The sequence below is a fragment of the Amblyomma maculatum genome, chromosome 1, assembly GCF_055883805.1.
Source record: "Amblyomma maculatum isolate TAMU_Amacu chromosome 1, ASM5588380v1, whole genome shotgun sequence".
Taxonomy (NCBI): domain Eukaryota; kingdom Metazoa; phylum Arthropoda; class Arachnida; order Ixodida; family Ixodidae; genus Amblyomma; species Amblyomma maculatum.
Window position 1 is genome coordinate 227,520,183 of NC_139344.1, and position 19,375 is coordinate 227,539,557.

Below are 19,375 nucleotides of genomic sequence, written 5' to 3' on the forward strand. Positions count from 1 at the left end.
CTTGTTCATAAAAACGAAAGCTTAACAATCAAGTGCAGTGAGTGTGCATCATTAAGGATTAGCATTTAAGGGAACTGCAAGACACTCACCTTTATTTACTTTGGTAAAACAATGTTAAAAGATTTCTTGAAGAAGACGAGGTTGCATATTTTTTTCCTCCAATAGCCTCCAATTGATGGTTGCATTTGGGCGACATAAAAGATAAAATAGTTTCTAAAACAGAAACCTTTAGAAATTAGTTTTGTACAGCCTCTTCCCAAACAAAAAACAAAAAATTAGTAGCAAGTGAAGTTGCCATTAATATTGTCGATAACATCTTCCATGCATTCAGGTAGAGACAACAGAAGACATCCACCTATTCAGATCCTTGACAGAGGTTGTACTGCTCATTTTTAATTACATTTCAAAGGTTGTGTGCACTTCTGCTTAGGCTCATACAAGCTAAATTTGATGTTATGGTCCCCTGAATATTCTCAATGATGAAAATTAAGTCGGCGCCCTTTCGTGTCCAATCTAAAACCTGCACAGTTCGTGCCCCCAACAAAGCTTTCGTAACTCAACATGGGAGCAGGGCTGTAATTTGTTGCTAAAATACCAAAAAGTCCATCATTGAACAGCTAGCCCAGCACATCACATTAGCCGGCACCGTTACATATAAGATGATGCTTTAAAGGGCCTTCTACATTGAGTGCACCCCATATTTTGTCTGAACAGTGAGTGACAACTGCTGAGAGCTTGACATGAAGCCAGGCGGGCATCTTGCGAGCAAATGAAGCATTTGACAGGGATCAGCTGCCATGTAAAATATGGTTAACAATCAAGTGCAGTGAGTGCGCATCACTAAGGATTAGCATTTAAGGTTTGATTCACGAATAACAAGGGTGAAGTATGGACACATTGCTGGTTACAGATCTAAGAATAGCTACTTCCAAATAACCAGCCAAAGGATGAGAATGAATTTTTTTCTGCCTTTCCTCGCATATGGCTACCTGCACATTAAACAAATGACTGCTGCCAGACACTTTTCATAATTAAAGTACAAATTCTGCAAGTCCCGTCTTGGTGAGAACGTAAGCTCATTGGCTCCGATTATCAATAGTTCACTGCTCGTCGGTTCGAGCAAATTGCAGGTCCTGCTGCTTCTGGCCTCTAGATAGGCAGAGTTTTCCCTCCGTCATGCATCCGTTCAAGCCTGCTTTATGCAGACTATTCCTGGTAGTGCATAAATAGATGCTAAACTGAGGGCATCCCTAATATCCTTCATGCTGTGGAACAGGTTCATAGCAGCTGCTGCAACACTGAGTAGGTCAGTTTTGGAAAGAGTGCAGTGCTCGCAACCTTGTTGTAAAGGGCCACTGAGGCAGCAGTCTTCATCCCGGCTTGCTTTTTCTGATTTGCTGCATTTGGTGGCTTCCAAATTGTCTGACATATTGTTTTTCTGCAGCACATCCTTCATCTAGTGTACAACTATCACATGCATAATGTTCAGCAGCCCTCTGGGCAGCATTCTCCGACTGGGAATTTCGCCAATTTCCCCTGATATGCATGGTATGCTATATTTATTCGTACGAATAGGGTAACTGCGCTAAATAAACAATAAACACATGGACAACAGAAAATGTTTCTTGGTGAGGGGAGCTGTACATACAGAAGTCGGGGGTCTGTATTGGCTCCAGAGTAGCTCCTTTACTTAGTAATACTGTTCTCGCAAAACAAGACAGGAGAATCGGTAGTAATCTGGGTGACTTTTCTGTCAGTGCATTTTACAGTTTAGATGATTATCTCATTTTTGTAGAAGAAAGGGTGATTCAAGAGTCTTATTCTTAACTTAATGGTTGAATTACTCAAGGAAAACAAGCTGCAGTTTTTGGATATTTGCCTACGTTTTGAAGCGGCCTATATTTGTTGGTTTTTTTAACCCTAGATTCATGAAAGCACCCTTAAATTTTTCTTACGGACACTCAAAGACAGTTAAGAATGACGTTGTTCTGCCAAACATTGGTGCTGCTCTAAAGCGGTAACCGCATGAGGCGACAACCCCTAGCGATCCGTCGTGCGCCGCCGCCGCCAACGCCTGTCGTTACCGCTGGTGCACACCGCACGGAGCGACGGGGCTCAGCGACAGAGAGGCGCGTTTTCAGCGTTGCTCTGCTACCGCCGCCTCGTCGTTCGGTCAAGGGGAGTGCAATCAGGCTATATCCCGGTTTTAACACTGAACAGCATGAAGTACGATGAAACACTGATAAAATTTCTTGTAACGCATCACATTTCAATAGGTCACAGCGCAGCGGTGCGCTACTACACTGCGGTGACTTTCTCCTGCTCTTTTCGAAAATTAACAATATCTAGCCACACTATTCTTTTTTTTTTTTTTTTTTACTACCCTTCCAAGCTTTTACTGAACTGTCCCGATGCACTCGTAATACACGGATCAGACGAAGTGAGCGTCTGCAGGCACCAGGTTCTTCGCCCAAACCGGACTAGAAAAGCAAACTTCACCTACAAAAAAAAAAAAAAAAAGCCAGAACGGAAGTTGAGCATCCTAAAGCCTTCTGCAATTGGCTGCTTCCGGGCGACACGCGAAATTTACTAAAAACCCAGAAACTGACCGACAGCGATGAGCAGCAATGCTTTAGTGGCCCTCTGCTCATCGCGTGACGCCCGCCACGAATTGTTGCCTCATGTGGTTAGCGCATAAACTCTTGTGTTCACACAGTAGCGGGTAGTGTTCAGCATCAGGTTATTAGATTGAAACCGGCTGGCTACCAATGCGCTGTGATAGCGACAACTAGTGAAAAACTGACTAAGAAGATTAAATTTGGTTAGACTGCCTCTCAGCAGCCCAAGGGCCAAAGGGAAAAAAATGAAATACGCAGTTATACCTTACCAACACTAGGTCGCACATAATTTGAAGAGCGTTGCGAAACGGTTACGGGGTGAATGGGGTGTGTTTGGTTCCCTTAAAAGTGATTCGTTTGTGTGCCCATGTGCAGAGGAAAGTTGATGGTACAACTAGCCATAACCCCTTTATATGTCATGTAAACCACAGGTCACATTATGTTCCCTGTGCATGTGATGAGGACTATGAATTTTCTTTTTCCTGCAGGTGTTCTTTTGTCGGTCAGATGGGAAGGTGTATTACCATTCGGTTAAAGGAGCATTTTAACAACCCGTCTTTTGATGTGTATTCCCATGTCTCTAAACACTGCAGGGCCTGTGAAAAGAAGACAAAGAAGTGCTTTCCGCTACTAAATGAGACAGAATTTGTACAGGCATAAGGACCGTCGTACACGAGAAGTGTACGAGGCGTATGTTATTAAGAAAAAGACACATGTGTGGTTTGTTAGCGATCCTTCGATTATGCTTGATGATTGTGAGGTGCGGTTTCTGGACGTGAGGCTATGACGGAATCGAATTGATAGCGTTGACCACATGGTTTTTGTTCATTTTATATGTCACCTTTCATCTAGTATATTCAGGTGTAGGTGTGTGCACGTCCTGCCTTCTCTTTTTTTGTTGTCCGTGTGCTTTTTTAGCGCAGTTGACCTATTCATGTGGTGAACATCAACCAACTAGCCCAGCTCACTGCTCTACTGCTAAATTTACACCTTACTGGTGTTACCATGGCTTAACAAGGGGACGATAAAGGCATGACACTGATTCGCTGGTTGAAAAATCATCGTGAAGTGAAATGTGAACCATGGCAGGCATGTGGGCACACACTGTGAAAGCAGCCACATGTGTTCTGCAGCAAATTCTTGTATGAAGCACTAAATGTGGCCCTGCTGATGCAACTAGTGGAGCTTCTAGTGGATGCTCCAAGGCAAGCATCAAAAATGCAGAATGGATCTGCTGTCTGCATGTGCTTACACCGTTGCTTCTCAGCATGCTGGAAAGCAATTTGTCTGCCATTCACATGCTCTGTTTTACTTTTAGGGTACCTGTACTGGAGTACATGTATATTAGAATATGTATATGCATGTATATGTATATAGAAGAACACGATTCCGCATGGCCACGCACCTTTGGAGCACCATTGCATCTAACCCGGCCACGAATCATTGCACAGTGGCGCCCAAGAAGATGCATCTTTATCTTCTGCCACTCTGCAACAGTTTTCTACTGGTTTGAGCGCAATGATATTTTGCATGTGTGCAGCCACGCAGAGCCGTGTTCCCATTAAGTGAGATTGACCCTGTACCTGTACTGTATGATGGCCGTCGCCATGTTGATAGTCACCACACTCTTCCAGTAGAAGACGCGTCTAGAAATTTGAAATATACCACGGATTCTGATGCCGAGAAATGGGGATTTGCTTTCTCAGTAAAACTGTGCATGAGTTGGCTTTGATCAATAGGCACCTGGTGCATATGCATGCAAAGAGGTAAAGTGCGCTACTGTGCGACATTGTGAAGGCGTATGAAAGAGCAGTGAACAAGGGTAGAGAAGGAGCCTCCGTTCGCTAGCCGAGCCAACGTTTCGAAAAGTGGACTTGTCTTCGTCTGGGCCCTGATGAAGACAAGTTCACTTGTCGAAACGTTGGCTTGACTAGCGAACTGAGGCTCCCCCTCTACCCTTGATCAGTGCTCTTTCGAATTGTGCAGTCATCTTCTTTCTCTTGCTCTACCCTGGATTGTGAAGTCTAGTGGCATAGAATGTTACCATATTGCACAAAGTGGCTGCACGTCAACAGAAGGGCTTCATTTAATGAAATTAGGCTTGCTTGCCTTGATATGGAGACTTGTGTATTACTCTTTCTATTTTTAAGAAAACAATTGAGCCACATTGTCTCATGTGCTGATATTATCTTAGGAGCATTCAATAAATTTTGCTCCTTGGCTGGTAACGAAGTAGAGAGATGTAAATTTAAAGGGGAGCTTGAAATGGACCCTAGAGCATGCTACCATTTAATGTATTCCCCCACTAATGTTGAGGAGGAGCTCTCTCTGTCGGTGCACTTGTCTCTGCATGCCATCATAAAAGAGCGAAAGTGGCTGTTGACAACACTAGTGGTGCATTGTGTTATTGATTTCGTTATCTTCTATGAAACGCGTGCCCTTTAAATGTTCCTTCATCTTGGAAGAGCACTAGAAATTTGATGGCGCAGTTATGGAGGTAATTTGGTCGAGGCAAAGCATTCTCAATCTATGGACGTGGTTCACTTTCATGGTGTTATTGGTCTTCTGATTTGTGTGGGGCTGAGTATTGTCGACTTGAATGATTTCACCTTTCTGTGAACAAGCTGTATGCATTTGTGCATGTAGTTCCTATTGTGCCTACATGTAGCCTGCTGAGCTGATAGGTGCACTGTTTCAGAAATGAAATCTATGCAGCTTTTTCCTGTTTGTAAACATTCTCTCATTTTGGCTTCTACACCTGTCTGACACGTTATGCATTTTCCTGCTGCCATCTTCCAGTTAAGTTGTTAGGCACCTTGATATACGCTGTAGCATGCTGTCAGCATTTGAGTGTTTTGTCCACCAGACCAGGTCTGTAGATGGTCACATTCACTTTGGCTGTGCCTTGAACTTCTTTGGACGAGGAGGAATCATGCTTTTATTCCTTGAACTACCTTTTAGTCATTAGGTCGTAATGGTGAGCAATGACTCGCCTCTAGTGGTGGTATGACGAAAAATGTTACTGTCTTCTGCCTTCTAATGAGGAAGATTTTAAAAATGTATGTTACCAGGCTTATTTCTTGTCATATGTGACCTTTAGCTTACAAGGCACCCACCTGGAGTACACCCTCTTCAAACAGAGTTAGCAGTTGATGCATTTCACCTCGCTGAGCAGTGCATCATGAGTATCTGTGATCACAATCTACTTAATTTGACAAGCTCTGGAGTTTCAGTTGATTACGGTGGAGGTTTTGCCCCACTTATAAGAAAAAGTTCAAATGGCATCACCACTTGCAAAGTTCTGAGAGCTTGCAAGGCTGCTCTAGTGCCTTCTGTTCAATAGGCAGATGTTTGTGATCTCTCTGAGATCTGGAACTGGTCCCCATTATTTTATGATTCTTGGCGACGGTAGTGTGTGGCGCAGTGATATATTCCAGGCTGGTTTGCAGTCCCTCTTCCCATGTAAGTTGGGATGTCTGGTTGCTTGAAATATTCACTCGAGGTTTCAAGCAAATCACAGTAGGTGGAAAAAGAGGGACCGCAAATGTCTCACCTTCACTGACATCAATTTAAACAATATGCCGTAAATGCCGAAAGTGTTTGGGGTAGCTGCTGTCGTCATTGCCTGCCAGGTTCGTTTACAAACGAACAAAAGGTTATAATTAATGACTGCAACTTTGTGCCATTCTTGTAAATTATCCTGGCACCATTTTATAGCACTTCTGGAACATCAGTTGTGCAACCGAAACGATTTTTGCTAAATAAGTAGCTTCCGGCAGGCATGCACACATAAGCTGAAAGCTAGGGCTCATGTGGTGCGGACATGATTTGATCAGTGCATCCAAACAAACATAACAGCCCCTCTTGTAACCAGCATCAAATATGAAGAACAGAAGAGCAACAATGGTTTGAATTACATGTTGGCCTATGACTGGTTCCTCTGGCACTTATGATCTGCCATACTGCTTAAAACCACAAAGTTAAATCTTCCCTTCCTGCAGTACCTCTAAAGATGGTACTTTGAAAGTGCCTGTCTCAAAGTTGTAAAAGTGGTTAAAAAGTTTCTTAATTAGAAGAAAAGTACACGTAAAAACTGGCTATTTTAATGGCATTGGTAGTGTCAGTGAAAGGTTCATTGACACAAGTATGTGTGTATTAAATGTTTTGTTCATTTATTCTTTCAGAGTATGGCAGTTGCAGCACCTGTGGAGAGCTATATGGTGCCTTGTGTCCAGTATACTACAATGCCATTCATGCCTCCCTATCCTGTACCAGCTGATGCTGTGGCATCCCCACCTTACATTCAGAGCTGTAGCCGCCCGCACAGTGCACAGAAAGGTGAAACTTTCTTTTCAGATGGCTGCTGCTTCAATTTTGTTAGCCTACTAGAGGGTGCACCTTCTTAAACTCATAGCTTTCATTATATGACTGCTAGAGGTTATCCATCTGCATCTTGAGTAGCAAAATTGGCATTAAAAATGATAATGATTGATTATTGAACTCAGTCAATCATCATCATCAGCCGGACTATAGCCACTGCAAGGCAAAGGCCTCTCTTATTTTCCTCCAATTAATCCGATCCTGTGTTAGCTGCATCCACTTGATACCTGCGAATTTCTTAATCTCATCTACCCACCTAATTTTCTGCCACCCCGTGCTACACTTACCTTCCCTTGGAATCCATTTGGTTACTCTTAGGGACCATCGGCTATCCTCTCTTCGAACTACATGTCCTGCCCATGCCAAATTTCTTCTTTTTAATTTCGACTAGAATATCGGTAACTTGAATTATTTCTCTAACCCACTCTACACGCTTACTATCTCTTAACGTTGCATCTACCATTTTCGTTCTATGACCCTCTGCGTTGTCCTCAACACTTTTCGGTAGAACACTTTTCGGTAATCTCCATGTTTCAGCACCATAGGTCAGTACCGATAGGATGCAACTGTTATACACTTTCCTCTCGAGTGATACCGGTAAGCTCCTCAACACTTTTCGGTAGAACACTTTTCGGTAATCTCCATGTTTCAGCATCATAGGTCAGTACCGATAGGATGCAACTGTTATACACTTTCCTCTCGAGTGATACCGGTAAGCTGCTAGTCATAATGTTTGAGTACCTTCCAAATGCGCTCCATCCGAATCTTATTCTTTTAGTTATTTCCCTTTCGTGGTCCGGATCTGCGGTCACTACCTGTTCTAAGTAGACATATTCGCCTACCACTTCCAACGCTTCACTACCTATATTAAACTGCTGTTTCTTTACCAGGCTGTTGAGCATTACCTTAGTCTTCTGCATAATAATCTTTAGGCCTACCTTTCTGCCTCTCCTGTCTAGATCATTTATTATTAGTTGCAGCTGGTCCCTTGAGTTACTTAACAAGGCAATGTCATCAGTGAATCGCATATTACTGAGATGCTCTCCATCGACCCTGATGCCTAACAGCTTCCATTCCATGCCTTTGAATACACTCTCTAAAAAAACTGCAAATAGCACTGGGGAGATTGTGTCTCCTTGCCTAACACCTTTCTTTGTGCAAACGTCTTGACCTCATCCGCCCACTTAACTCTTACCGGCCCCTGCTATGCTTTCCTTTCCATGGAATCCAATTTGTTTCTTTAAGAGACCGTCAGTTATCCTCTTTTTGCACGACATGCCCGGCGACCCACTCAGCACGCTTCCTATCTAAAGTTATACCTACTATTTTCCGTTCCATAGCTGTCTGCGTTGCCCCTCAACTTAATAATTAATATTGAAATCAATATTACTTGCAAAAGAAGTGAGTATAACACTAAGTAGAATGGAAAATAAACATGATTGCAGTGCTAGCCTGATGTTTCTTTTTATGTGAACTTGTTTACCCAAGCACTAGTTCATTTTGTTCCTGCTTTCTAAATCTTTGTGGAGCATTTGTAGTCATCATGCATTGCAGGTGTTGATGCATCTGATGTAGGAGTTTTTATATATCAGGCACTAGAAGTTCCCTCGATATGGTGTTTATCAAAAACGTATTCTCTGTGCAGCCTGGAATTGAGAAATGCAATCTTGGCTGCATCCTGTGCCTTTCATTTAAAACACGGTGGAAGAAAGAGAGGTGCTCCGACGCCGCCGCGAGGAGCGGCCGCTTAGTGTGACTTTTACGCATCACGCGGCCGCCAGGGGCAGCACCCGTACTGGGGGCCTGTCTCGTCGCTCGTTTTGCTGGAATTTCTATGGGCGCGCTTGGGATGGGCGCTTGATTTTAGCACATAGGGGCGTTCGCCTGATTGAAACGATTTTTTTTTTTTGGTTGGAGGTATGTACCTTCATATTTCTGCCCATTTCCTGGGTTATAATTCGACTCGAGGCCATATGAATGATTTCTTAACTGTTATGCAGCTTTGCGGTTTACGAAAAACACAAGTAATACAATATTTCCTGAAAGTACTGTGAGCGGCGTGTAAAAAACATCCAAAGGAGTGCAAGATGACTATGTGAGCCTTCACAGCTGGCAACATGTGCAAAGTTTCGGGTACTGTTGCGCTGAAAAGAAAAAAAAAAACTAACACAGTTACGTTCGCCCACTAGGCTGTTTGAATTTCTTCTCGCCGTTCATTTTTCCAGTTGATAACAAAAACACGCTAATGTCCTTGTTTATAGAATTGCGGACAATTGTAGAAGGCTTTTGTTGCAACCCAAATATAAGCATGAAGCAAGAAATTTGAACAGTGGAACCCGCAAAACGCGCCTTTGCTCTCATTTCTTTTTATTACCATGCACATGTGCATGTCGTGCATTGCAGCACAATTTGAAGGTAGGATGCTGCAGGGAGATTCCATGTAAGATCAAGCAAAAGATGGTCGGCCGACCTCATAAATTGATTTTAAAATTTGATATATTGTTCCCCGATGACTGGAAAGAAGACATCTGCAATTGATTTTGCTGCCAATGTTTTTTTTTTGGTGGGGGGGGGGGCATAGGAAATTAATAATAATGAAGGAGTTGAGTGCCGCGCTTATGTTCCCTGTTGTTTTTGACAACTTTGGTTATTGATTACAGAAAATATAATAAAAATTAGGTAGCTGAAAATGGTCTCACTAAAAATATGCATGCTTTTGTTTGTATTCGGATAAGTGATTTTTCGGGAAGTGTAGATTTTTTTATTTAGATAAACAATAAAGGAGAGGTTGATGCCGCATAGTGGTTCCGGCTACTCCTTTCTACAAAATTTATAACACCTGGTCTGTCTTTGCAAAAAAAATTTAAAGTATAATAATTGGAAGTGGATGCAGCTAGCACAGAACCGGGTTAAGTGGAGAAATATGGGAGAGGCCTTCGCCCTGCAGTGGATATAATCAGGCTGAAGATAATGATGATGAATTGGGTCACAGCAAAGGAAAGGCGCAGTATATGTCACAAATGTTCTGTGGACATCTGACCCGCGCCTTAAGGCAAGGGAGGAAAATAGGAGTGAAAGCGGAAATAGCGAAAGGGGTGCCGTTGTAGAGGGCTAAGGAGTAAATTCGACCACCCGGGGATCTTTAACGTGCACTGGCATCGCACAGCACACGGATGCCTCTTTTCGCCTCCATCGAAACGCAGCCGCCGGCGGTCGGGATTGAACCCGGGTACTCCGGCAAAGCAGTCGGGCATCGTAACCACGGGCGAAATAGGCCAGAAAATGAAATTGTGCCTATTTTGCAGGCCTTTGTCTATAAAAAAAAAGTCTATAAAAAAAAGCGGTCGGGATTGAACCCGGGTACTCCGGCACAGCAGTCGGGCATCGTAACCACGGGCGAAATAGGCCAGAAAATGAAATTGTGCCTATTTTGCAGGCCTTTGTCTATAAAAAAAAAGTTTTTGGTAGAGCGGCAATACTTCCACATTGTGTTCTCAGCATATATTTATCTATCAAACTTCGAAAGCTTATATTTATATAACGTTTCAGTACAGACGTACGATCGTGCTAATTTCAAGAAAACAGCGAACAATGAAAATTTCTGAAGACAACTAATTTTTTTTATATATTTTTAATACTTTCTCCACCTATTCTCCTTTACTTCAGCTTTCAACTTCATTGAAAACATATTGCTTGATTTTGTCGTGCTAGTAATTATGGCCACTGCAATAACGCCCTTGTGCAAGTCTCAGCGCACAACGCAGGTTTCAAGGTTCTCCAACATTTGTGGATCGCACACTATTTTTCAACTGTGGCATAATATTATATTTAGACATTTATGTCTCGACGTTTCAAATGAGCTGGCAGACACTGTAGTGAATGATTCAGAAATTTGTATGCGTGGTGTTCCTGATGCGCTTGTGGCATCGGGCAGCACAGAGATGTTTTTCGAATTTTACTTTCACCAAAACACGGATTGCATAAAAATACGATGAAGTGCAATAAGCACGCAACATATTCCAAATATTATTATGAAATTGTGAAGGTCATGGAGAACCGCCGCATTAAAACAGAATGTTTCTTTGCTGTAATCGTTATCTAAATCGTTCGACGCACATTACCTTCATTCCTGTGCACAATTTCTTTCATGCTGTCCAGGCTCTGAGTGCCGGCACGAAGTGTGAATTGCAGATCGAACGCGCAGCAAAAAACCGTGCGGATATGCCGTCGGCTGAGATAGGCACGCGCATCCGGCTACAGGTAGCTTTGCTTTTTTTGTGTTCGATACTTCGCTTTGCCACTGGAGGGCCACGTTCAGTCTGATACCATCTAGCGCAGCGCAGTTTCTCATATGGCAATGGTTGTTGCATCCACGAGGGTGAAGCGGGCGCTCAAATCTTCCCGACAGCGCTTTGATCTTGCTTCCTTCACAGCCGTGTTATCGGCGTCTGGTTGCAGTGCGAAGAGCGGGCAGAATAGCGAAGCTCCATTGTACATGCGTTAAACAGCTACCCAAGAGGCATTGCACCGGCAGCATGATGTCATGAAGCTGCTCTTTAATTGGCCAGACGTGGCAACAATAGGCTAGAAGCACGCCTGGTGAGCGCTCGGGAGCGCCGAGCGCAGCGAGTCGTCTGCTCAAGCAGACGACGCGTCTCTGTGTGCTCGGAAATGGAGTTATTTGTTTAGTCAGCGTTGCAAAATTTCTACCTGTTCAGAAGTCGAGGTGTAAATATTGAAAAAAAAAATATCTAAGGGCTGGGGCCTTTTATTGCTGATTTAAGTGGGAAATTATCAACGCGCGCGCCGATGCTCCATAGGCACACCAGCAGAACCGGCGGAGGGGATGGCCCCCCAGAACATGTGCTGCCCCTAGCGGCTGCCCTCTCTTCCGATCACACTAATCGGCCACGCGCGCGCTGCAGCGCGACCGCGCCATCGGAGCACCTCTCTTTCTTCCACCGTGATTTAAAATTTGTGGAAAGTCGGGGTTCTCTTGGGGCTTTATGTGTTAAGTGAATTTTTGTGCTGATAATGCTCTTGAAACTCGGGTTGAGAGTTAAATTGTTATTGCTTATTCAAGTCATATGGAAGATAAATGAACACACAGAATGAGATGTTAGCATCAGTTCAGACTTGGCAAATCAGCACAACAAAGAACATTTCTTCTTATTTTTCTTTTTCGTTTTTTGTAGCACGCCTTTCTAGTATCGAGGTGAAACCAGAGCCACAGTGCAAGAGGTCAGTAAAACTGAGCCTCCAATGGTCAGACAGACACCAGACCGAGGTAATACGCTCCTTTCCGGAGATCTCTGGGCTTTCTCAAAAGGTATGTTCTGTCACACCTTTTACAAATGTTTCATTCAACTTTGTGAACAGTAATTGGCACCTGTAATATTTAATGGACATTAATATGTTTGTGACTTGCTTTTCTAGCTGTCTCGTCTGAGTGCGTCTGATCCAACGTGCAGCGGCAAAGCAATTCCTCAGCTGCCAGGTATGTGTCGTAGAATGTATTAAATCATGCCGCGCTGTGGCGTCAAGCAGTCAGGAAGGTTAGGGTATACGACAGAGACAGCATTCTATTGTGGAATATATAACCAAGATTATGGAGTCATTTGCTCACTTGAATAAAATCGGAAAATGCTGCACCGACGCAGTATGAAAGAATGTGTCCAGTTTTGTCGAGGAGGTCACCCAGGGTGGCTTATATGTTGCAAGGTGTTTAAATGCTGTTGCAGGTAACCCGGTGTGATCCTAATCCCAGGAGCGCTTTCTCTTGGGTGAATCGAGGTGTCCCAGCTAACTTTAGCCTTAAAAATATACCAAGGCACGATAAATGGAGGCAACCTTAGTCATGTCGTTGCCAGCAATTGTATCTAGTCACTCAGAATGTTTCTGTATATTGAACTGAAATAATGGAGCCACATAGTTAAAGCAAAAGATAAACTAAAAAAAATTATGTTTTCAGCAGTTGCACTTCCAAGAAAAAAATCAGTTGCCAAATCATAGAGCAATCCAAAAAAGTGCCTGATTCATCAGATTTGTTTTCGTGTGTATTGTACATTGTATTTTTGTTTCATGTTGAAAAGAAAGCGCATAGAATGTGAAAATTTCATGTAACCATGCGGTTGAACACAGACAACAGCACTCGCAAAAGCCGGTGACCAGGCCTTCATTTAGTGCGGAAAAAAAAAATATGCCCATATCTGGTAGCTATATGCAGATCAAAGCAAAGAAGCATTTTTAGTGATTGGTCACTCATTCTGTTTATTGGGCTGGAGAAAAATCTCCAATTTCAAAAACAAAGCACTGTATTGAAACGCAGAGACTCTACATACGAGGTGCCAGATGCAAAATACTATCCACCACTAGGATAGTGTTTCAGCCTGCGCATAGCTACCAGAACTAGCTGCCTGCTGTTTACTTCACATTGTGTTCGCCCTGTCATATTCATGGCACTGTTGAAAGCAACTGCATTAAGGAGCTCCATGTTTGAGAACGCTGCTGTCGTGGCTCTAACCACATAAGTCAGATTTTGCCACATTTTGCATGTTTTCACTTCAAACTGGAAAAAAACCTGCAGCCCATATGAAAATAAAAACTGATTAATTAGACATTTTTTTGGATCTCTCTATACTTTGGCGGCTGCATTTTTGCCAGAAGTGCAATTTCTAAAAAGAAAAAGGAAAGGCAAGTTTCTTGATTTAATTATTCAATTGAACAAATTACAAATAGTAGCATACTCTGAGTAACTGCATACAGTAGTCAGCAACATGGCTGAATTTGTCTCGGCCTATCATGCCTTGGTATAATATTTTTAATCTTTGGGAAAACAAACATTCATTGACAGCATATGAAGCTTGCTTTGGTTCCAACCAACGTGCACGTGCTTTAGGCCACATTATTCACTCACACTTTTTACATTGTGTAGCATTTTTTTTAAGCCTACAATGACGTTATTTACTTACGTGTTACTGTTCCAGTGTGGCTCTTCTAGGGACTAGGAAATGAGTTCAGAGGCTGCTGGTAAATGTGTTCAACATGTAGAATGAATGCGTTCGAGCATTTGCTCAAAGTATAACTCCTTGGCAGTTCTGCAGCCACATATTGTTTATCAAGCCCAATTTCAATATCTGACAAAAGCTCAATGGGATAGTCTTGAAGCCTACAACCAAGAGGCAATGAGGACCATTACACATGGCTCTGCAAAAGAATGCACAGCTTAACATCATTGATGAGCTGGTGCAGCAGCGTTGCGATGCGATTTAAGGCCAGTCTATCACACTGTGCGAAAGCACTGAGGGCTTATGCAACTACACACTTATTCTTCAGCCACCAACGCCAGTTCTCCCTCCCTGGAGGTTTGTGCGGCTAAGTGAAAACAAGCCAACAGATAATCGTAGACCAACGTTTATCAACTATCATCGCTTCGACAGAGGTTGGAAGAGTAAGAGGCTCACCTGCCTCAAGGGTCCATTGTTGTATTCGTGGATGCAAGCATCCAAGGTTGCAAAGCAAGAACAGCGGTCTACTGTCCATGCAGACCTGGCTTTAATCAGACCTCCACGTTTTAACCAATGGAGCCACATGCATCATTTTTTTGCTGAGTTTGTTGCACTTCAAGAGGCACTCTGTTCCGTGGCTGCCACAACTGTGCCTCCTGCAGCCCCACATTCTCATCCGCACTGATGCCCTTCAAGCAGTACAGTTTCTCCGACATGACAGTCACTGCCCAGTAATATGTAAGGACATCTACCAGCTCGCAGCACGTATCCCGCAGTTTATACTTATTGAGTGCGTCCACGGGACATATTGCCTTCTCAAACATGCAGATTTAGCAATCCACCTTGTAACCCTAGGGTCATTATTGCCTCGGCTCCTTAATTTTGGCAATACTGTTCTCCTTTTATGAAGAAAGGAATACCTCCGGTGCCTCATGCAGGCTGTTATCCCTCCGTATGCGTTAACCCTCACCCGCAGTGTCACCCATGCAGAGGAGATGGCGTCTTGGAGGATCCAGGTCAGGGTTGCCCTCACTCCTGCTGTCACTGAAATTTCCAGTAAAATTCGAGGAGGTAAAAAAAAAAAAAAAAAAAAAAAAAAGAACTCTATTGGAGTTGCCCTTAAATAGGCACTTCCAACATGAACAAAACTGGACTTAGGGCAAGAACTGTAAAATTGGTGTAGTGATACTGTGGCTGATGACAGAAATTGTACACAAGGCAAGAATAGCTCTGAGAAATATACTAATCACATGCTCTTCAAGCTTTGAAAAAATAAGATGCTTGATGCTGCCACTAGAATGCTGCAGCAAAGCGTGCCACTGCCTTAATTCTGCCACATATTACGATGAACAGGAGATATTTTATAAAGGTTACCAGCGCTGCATCTGAATGATTGCAACAATAAACAGGATTCGTTGCAAACAGAAGCTGGTGGAGGCTACCGGGTGGTACAAAACCACACTTAAAATTGCCTAAGTCATCACACTAAGTTGAAGTTGCTTGTGTGAAGCACTTGTTTGAAATTGCTAGTGTCATACCTGTACAGGTTAGAAATGTGGTCTATACTATATGGGGGTTAATTCTCGCAAGAATGCGCCACAGGGGGGCTAGACACTACAGTCGCCTTCTAGCCCCGATGTTCAGCCCTAACACAGACAGAGCTGTGACTCCCAACCCGCGGTGTGAGAAGTCGCTACTGCAGCGGGTTCGAGCCAGAGGGGACAAACACCGAGTTAGGCACTCGAACAAGCTTTAATCTGTCCGAATAATTGTACACGGCAAATCAACAGCACACAAATACAACCGCCGTTTAGCGAGCGCGCGTACGGGGGTGAACTAAAAACCACCTAATAGGGAAGCGCACCAAGGAGGTGAGAGGAAGAGTCTTCTCACCTGACACAGCTTCGCGCTCGCATCCCGTTGCGGTATGTGCCTACGGTCAGTGGGCGATTCTCGGTGATGGTGGTGGTCTCCTTGGCGGAAATCATGAACCGCGCGCGTGCGCGCCCAACCGCCAAAGAATGCCGAGCGAATTGCTACAGTCGCGCTCCTCGACACGAAACTAGAGAGGAGGTCTCCCGGTTACGCCGGCAGGAAAGAGGGAAGCCCGCGGTAGCGTCGCCGCAGGGCCCGGGAGGCGGCGGGGGGTGGCCAGCATGCCCTCTCCTCCGCCAACCTCTCTGCCAGCGCGCATAATCACGTGTGTTAATTACGCACGGGCGTTATAATGGAGGAAGGGGGATTGTGAATCCCCGCAACTATGTGCTCTTTTAAATCTACTCTCGAAAGCTTGGTAGGAGGATATTTCCCTTGTGTGTCATCTGTGGACCTCGAACGAAGCTGTAGAGCAGTAAATTCACTTCCAGGTGACCTCTACTAAACACACTGAAAGAAATAAACTAATTTGCATGACTGAGCTATTCCTCGGGAACACTAACCTTCCTTTGCGGTAAGGTGGCTACGTTACTGAGAAAACATGTAAATGGAAAGAAATCTGGCTACATGCATTCCAGAATGCATACATAATCTTTGCGGACACACATAAGCTGGTCAAACGTTTTCCTTGCTGTAATGCGCATGCCATTAGTATCAATTTAGCACACATATTACACCTGTATGCTACAGCAGCATTGCCATAGAGAACAAGTGGTCAAATGGAAAGTGCTGTCACATCACTCACTTCATGTGCTACATTTTTGGTCACCCATGCTGGGAAACTATCCAGTGAGCCAGATGAGAGGTGATGATGCATGCATGTGGTAGTTTAAATATTTTTCAGCATACCACGAAGCGTATTTGCCTTTCCACAGCTCGCGAATCATGGAAGACCACATGCTCGTCTTCCATGATTCACATTTTGACAACGTGTATGCACTACTCACATGCCTTCATGAACTTTTACTAAAAGAATGAAAGAAGAGAAAATGCAATTTGTTGAAGTTCGCACCCTGCAAAACTTAGCCAGTTCGATGATTGGAATCGGAACGAAACAGCTTCACCAGCTGCCTAGCAAGCTGAACAAAGCTTGAATGCTGTTAAGAGCTTGGAATAGTGGACTTAATGCATACAAAAGCCGCACATAGCATTTATGACATCAGACTTAAGTTCAGGTCTTATTAGGCATAACAGGAACTGCAATTAAAGATACTGCTGTATCATTTTAATTGATTGCCACTCTTACGCTAACCTGCCCCAAAAGCCAGCTTGACATTGAGTGAAGACACAGCTTAAATAGACCTCTCCTGATTTATGTCATCAGCGGCATGTTTCTGGTGCGATTGGTATTATGTGCAGCGTACCAAGGAAGCTTTACATTTTTAAATGGGACAAAAGTTGACAGGAAAGTGATTATCACAAGCATAACCAGTTTAGAAACAAATGTGGATGATTTTTCTAACTGCAGTGTGCTTCTTTAATGTCCCATTGTTTATTTCAGGAAGAGGTCTATTCTGTATTCGCATGCACTACATTGTCGGAACTTGACTTTGACGCCACAGCCGCCATTTGTCAGTTGAAAATAGAACTGGAACAGTGCAAGAAGAAACTTAATTGTAAATTGTTTACTAGGCATAGCTAGGCGTAGGCGTATTCCTAACTGTTTATATTTACTGGACTTGTGCAAACATGCAGAAATTTCTAATAGTTGGTCGGATATAAAATTATTCACTATTTGTTTCGACCAACATGTTTAGTGTCCAAAATCTTGTTCCATGCTGTTCTATCCACTCTGAACTGTTACCAACTTATTCAAGTTTCCATCTTTCTCCTAAAGTTATTTTTACTGTAGCCTTATGCTTTGATTTAGTTTTAAAGATATATTGGAAGGTCGTGAAGTAGTCTATAGGTTCAGTCTCTGAAAAGTAGAAAAAGAAAGGAATTAAAAAAAAAAAAAGCAGACTCAGGTTCCATAGTGCAAAATTCTAAATTTATTTACTCATAGAGCCTCATAGGCCTCTCAATGCAAACTTTTTGACTCATATTATGAACTTATTATGAACTCCCTTTGCTGTATTGAGAGGTGCAGAACCAGTTGATGTCTTTGTTGGTGTAGAGCATGTAGTTGTGGTATATATACCTTGGCATGTATCGACGCATGCTGAAAGTCATTTGCACTGCAGTCGACCTGAGACATATCGGAATTATCGCATATATCGAACTTTCAGTATATCCCCTGGACAATCCCATGCAAAAGTAGGGTTTGCATTTGTCGAACTCTCGTTCTGTGGAGCATTCAATATATCGAATTGCACACCATGTCCCTGCAAGGTATGCTTTTTCTAATGGTGCCCCCAAGATTATTTCTCGCGCTGGAGCCAAGTTGGTGACGCCTCGGTCACCTGTTGGCAACGCTAAAGCTGTAAAACTGCTTGACTAAGTGAACGTTGAGTTCGCTTGCAAGTGAACTTCCGCCTGGTGTGCTTAGTTTCAGCGCGACACTTTTATGCGGGGAAGCCGACTTTCAGTACACCGTTAGCTGTGCAGTGAAACCAGCCTTGCTGACTGAAGGCAGTTGTGGCAGCTCTCGTTTGGCTTTCTTCGCTGCTGAGGGGAATGGAGAAATCAACTGAAGTACTGTACCCTATTTTAATTGAGTTATTATTGCATTTATAGTGTGTCAGTAACAGAATTAGAGCTGTTGTTGCCAGCACTGGCTGTTCAAAGCACCGTCTGCAGTAGCTTTCATGCACATCCCAACCCCATCGACACTTGTGCTATGTGCTGCGAGATGCAAGGTGCTAGCAACACTAACTCCCTACCAAATATTTGCTGCATGTGTTCACTTCTACGGAGCTGCACATGGAGGTGTGCGGAGTATGCCCCTCTTTTTGATGCCTGGTGTTCGCTTCACAGATCGCTGTATCCGCTTTAAGCAGTTAGGCTGCCAATATGTTGGTGGGTAGCCTATCGCTGCAGGAAGTGTGCCGCTATTCTAGATGCATCATATTCAGATTTCTGGGTTACCATCTGCTGGCATCGAATTATCAGTATATATCGAACTATTCCTTGATCCCCTTCAAGTTCGATATGTCTGGGATCGACTATAATATAGCAAATCGTCTTTATAGCATTCATTCAGTTATGTTTTTGTACAATTGATTTTAGAGTCATGGTGTATCGATTGCAACCAATACTCTCCTCACTTTTTTGTTTGTCGCAGCATGCGTAGAAAAGAATGAGGAGCTGGATGGAATGTTCGAACTTTCAGAGTACTTCAAGTAAGAAATATTTTGCCCTTCTTTTTATTGTTTCATTGATGTATTGTCTGTGAAACAATTGTACAAGACATCAGTTATGGTGGGCCAGGACAAACAGAGCCAGAGTGGTAGTGCACTCTAATTTTGTTGCGTGTAATAAAAAAACACAGTAAAG

At 43.3% G+C, this 19,375-nt stretch overlaps 1 protein-coding gene across 2 annotated transcripts in view; it reads left to right on the forward strand.

The window, feature by feature from the left end:
• Positions 1-19,375, forward strand: part of LOC146205792 (uncharacterized) — a 40,351-nt gene that overhangs the window by 2,364 nt on the left and 18,612 nt on the right. For both annotated transcript variants that reach the window (XM_084590467.1, XM_084590468.1), the window contains 4 exons: positions 6,803-6,956; positions 12,194-12,327; positions 12,435-12,495; positions 19,164-19,221. In XM_084590467.1, coding sequence (XP_084446593.1) covers positions 6,803-6,956; positions 12,194-12,327; positions 12,435-12,495; positions 19,164-19,221 — 407 coding nt within the window. The remainder of the gene's footprint in view (positions 1-6,802; positions 6,957-12,193; positions 12,328-12,434; positions 12,496-19,163; positions 19,222-19,375) is intronic.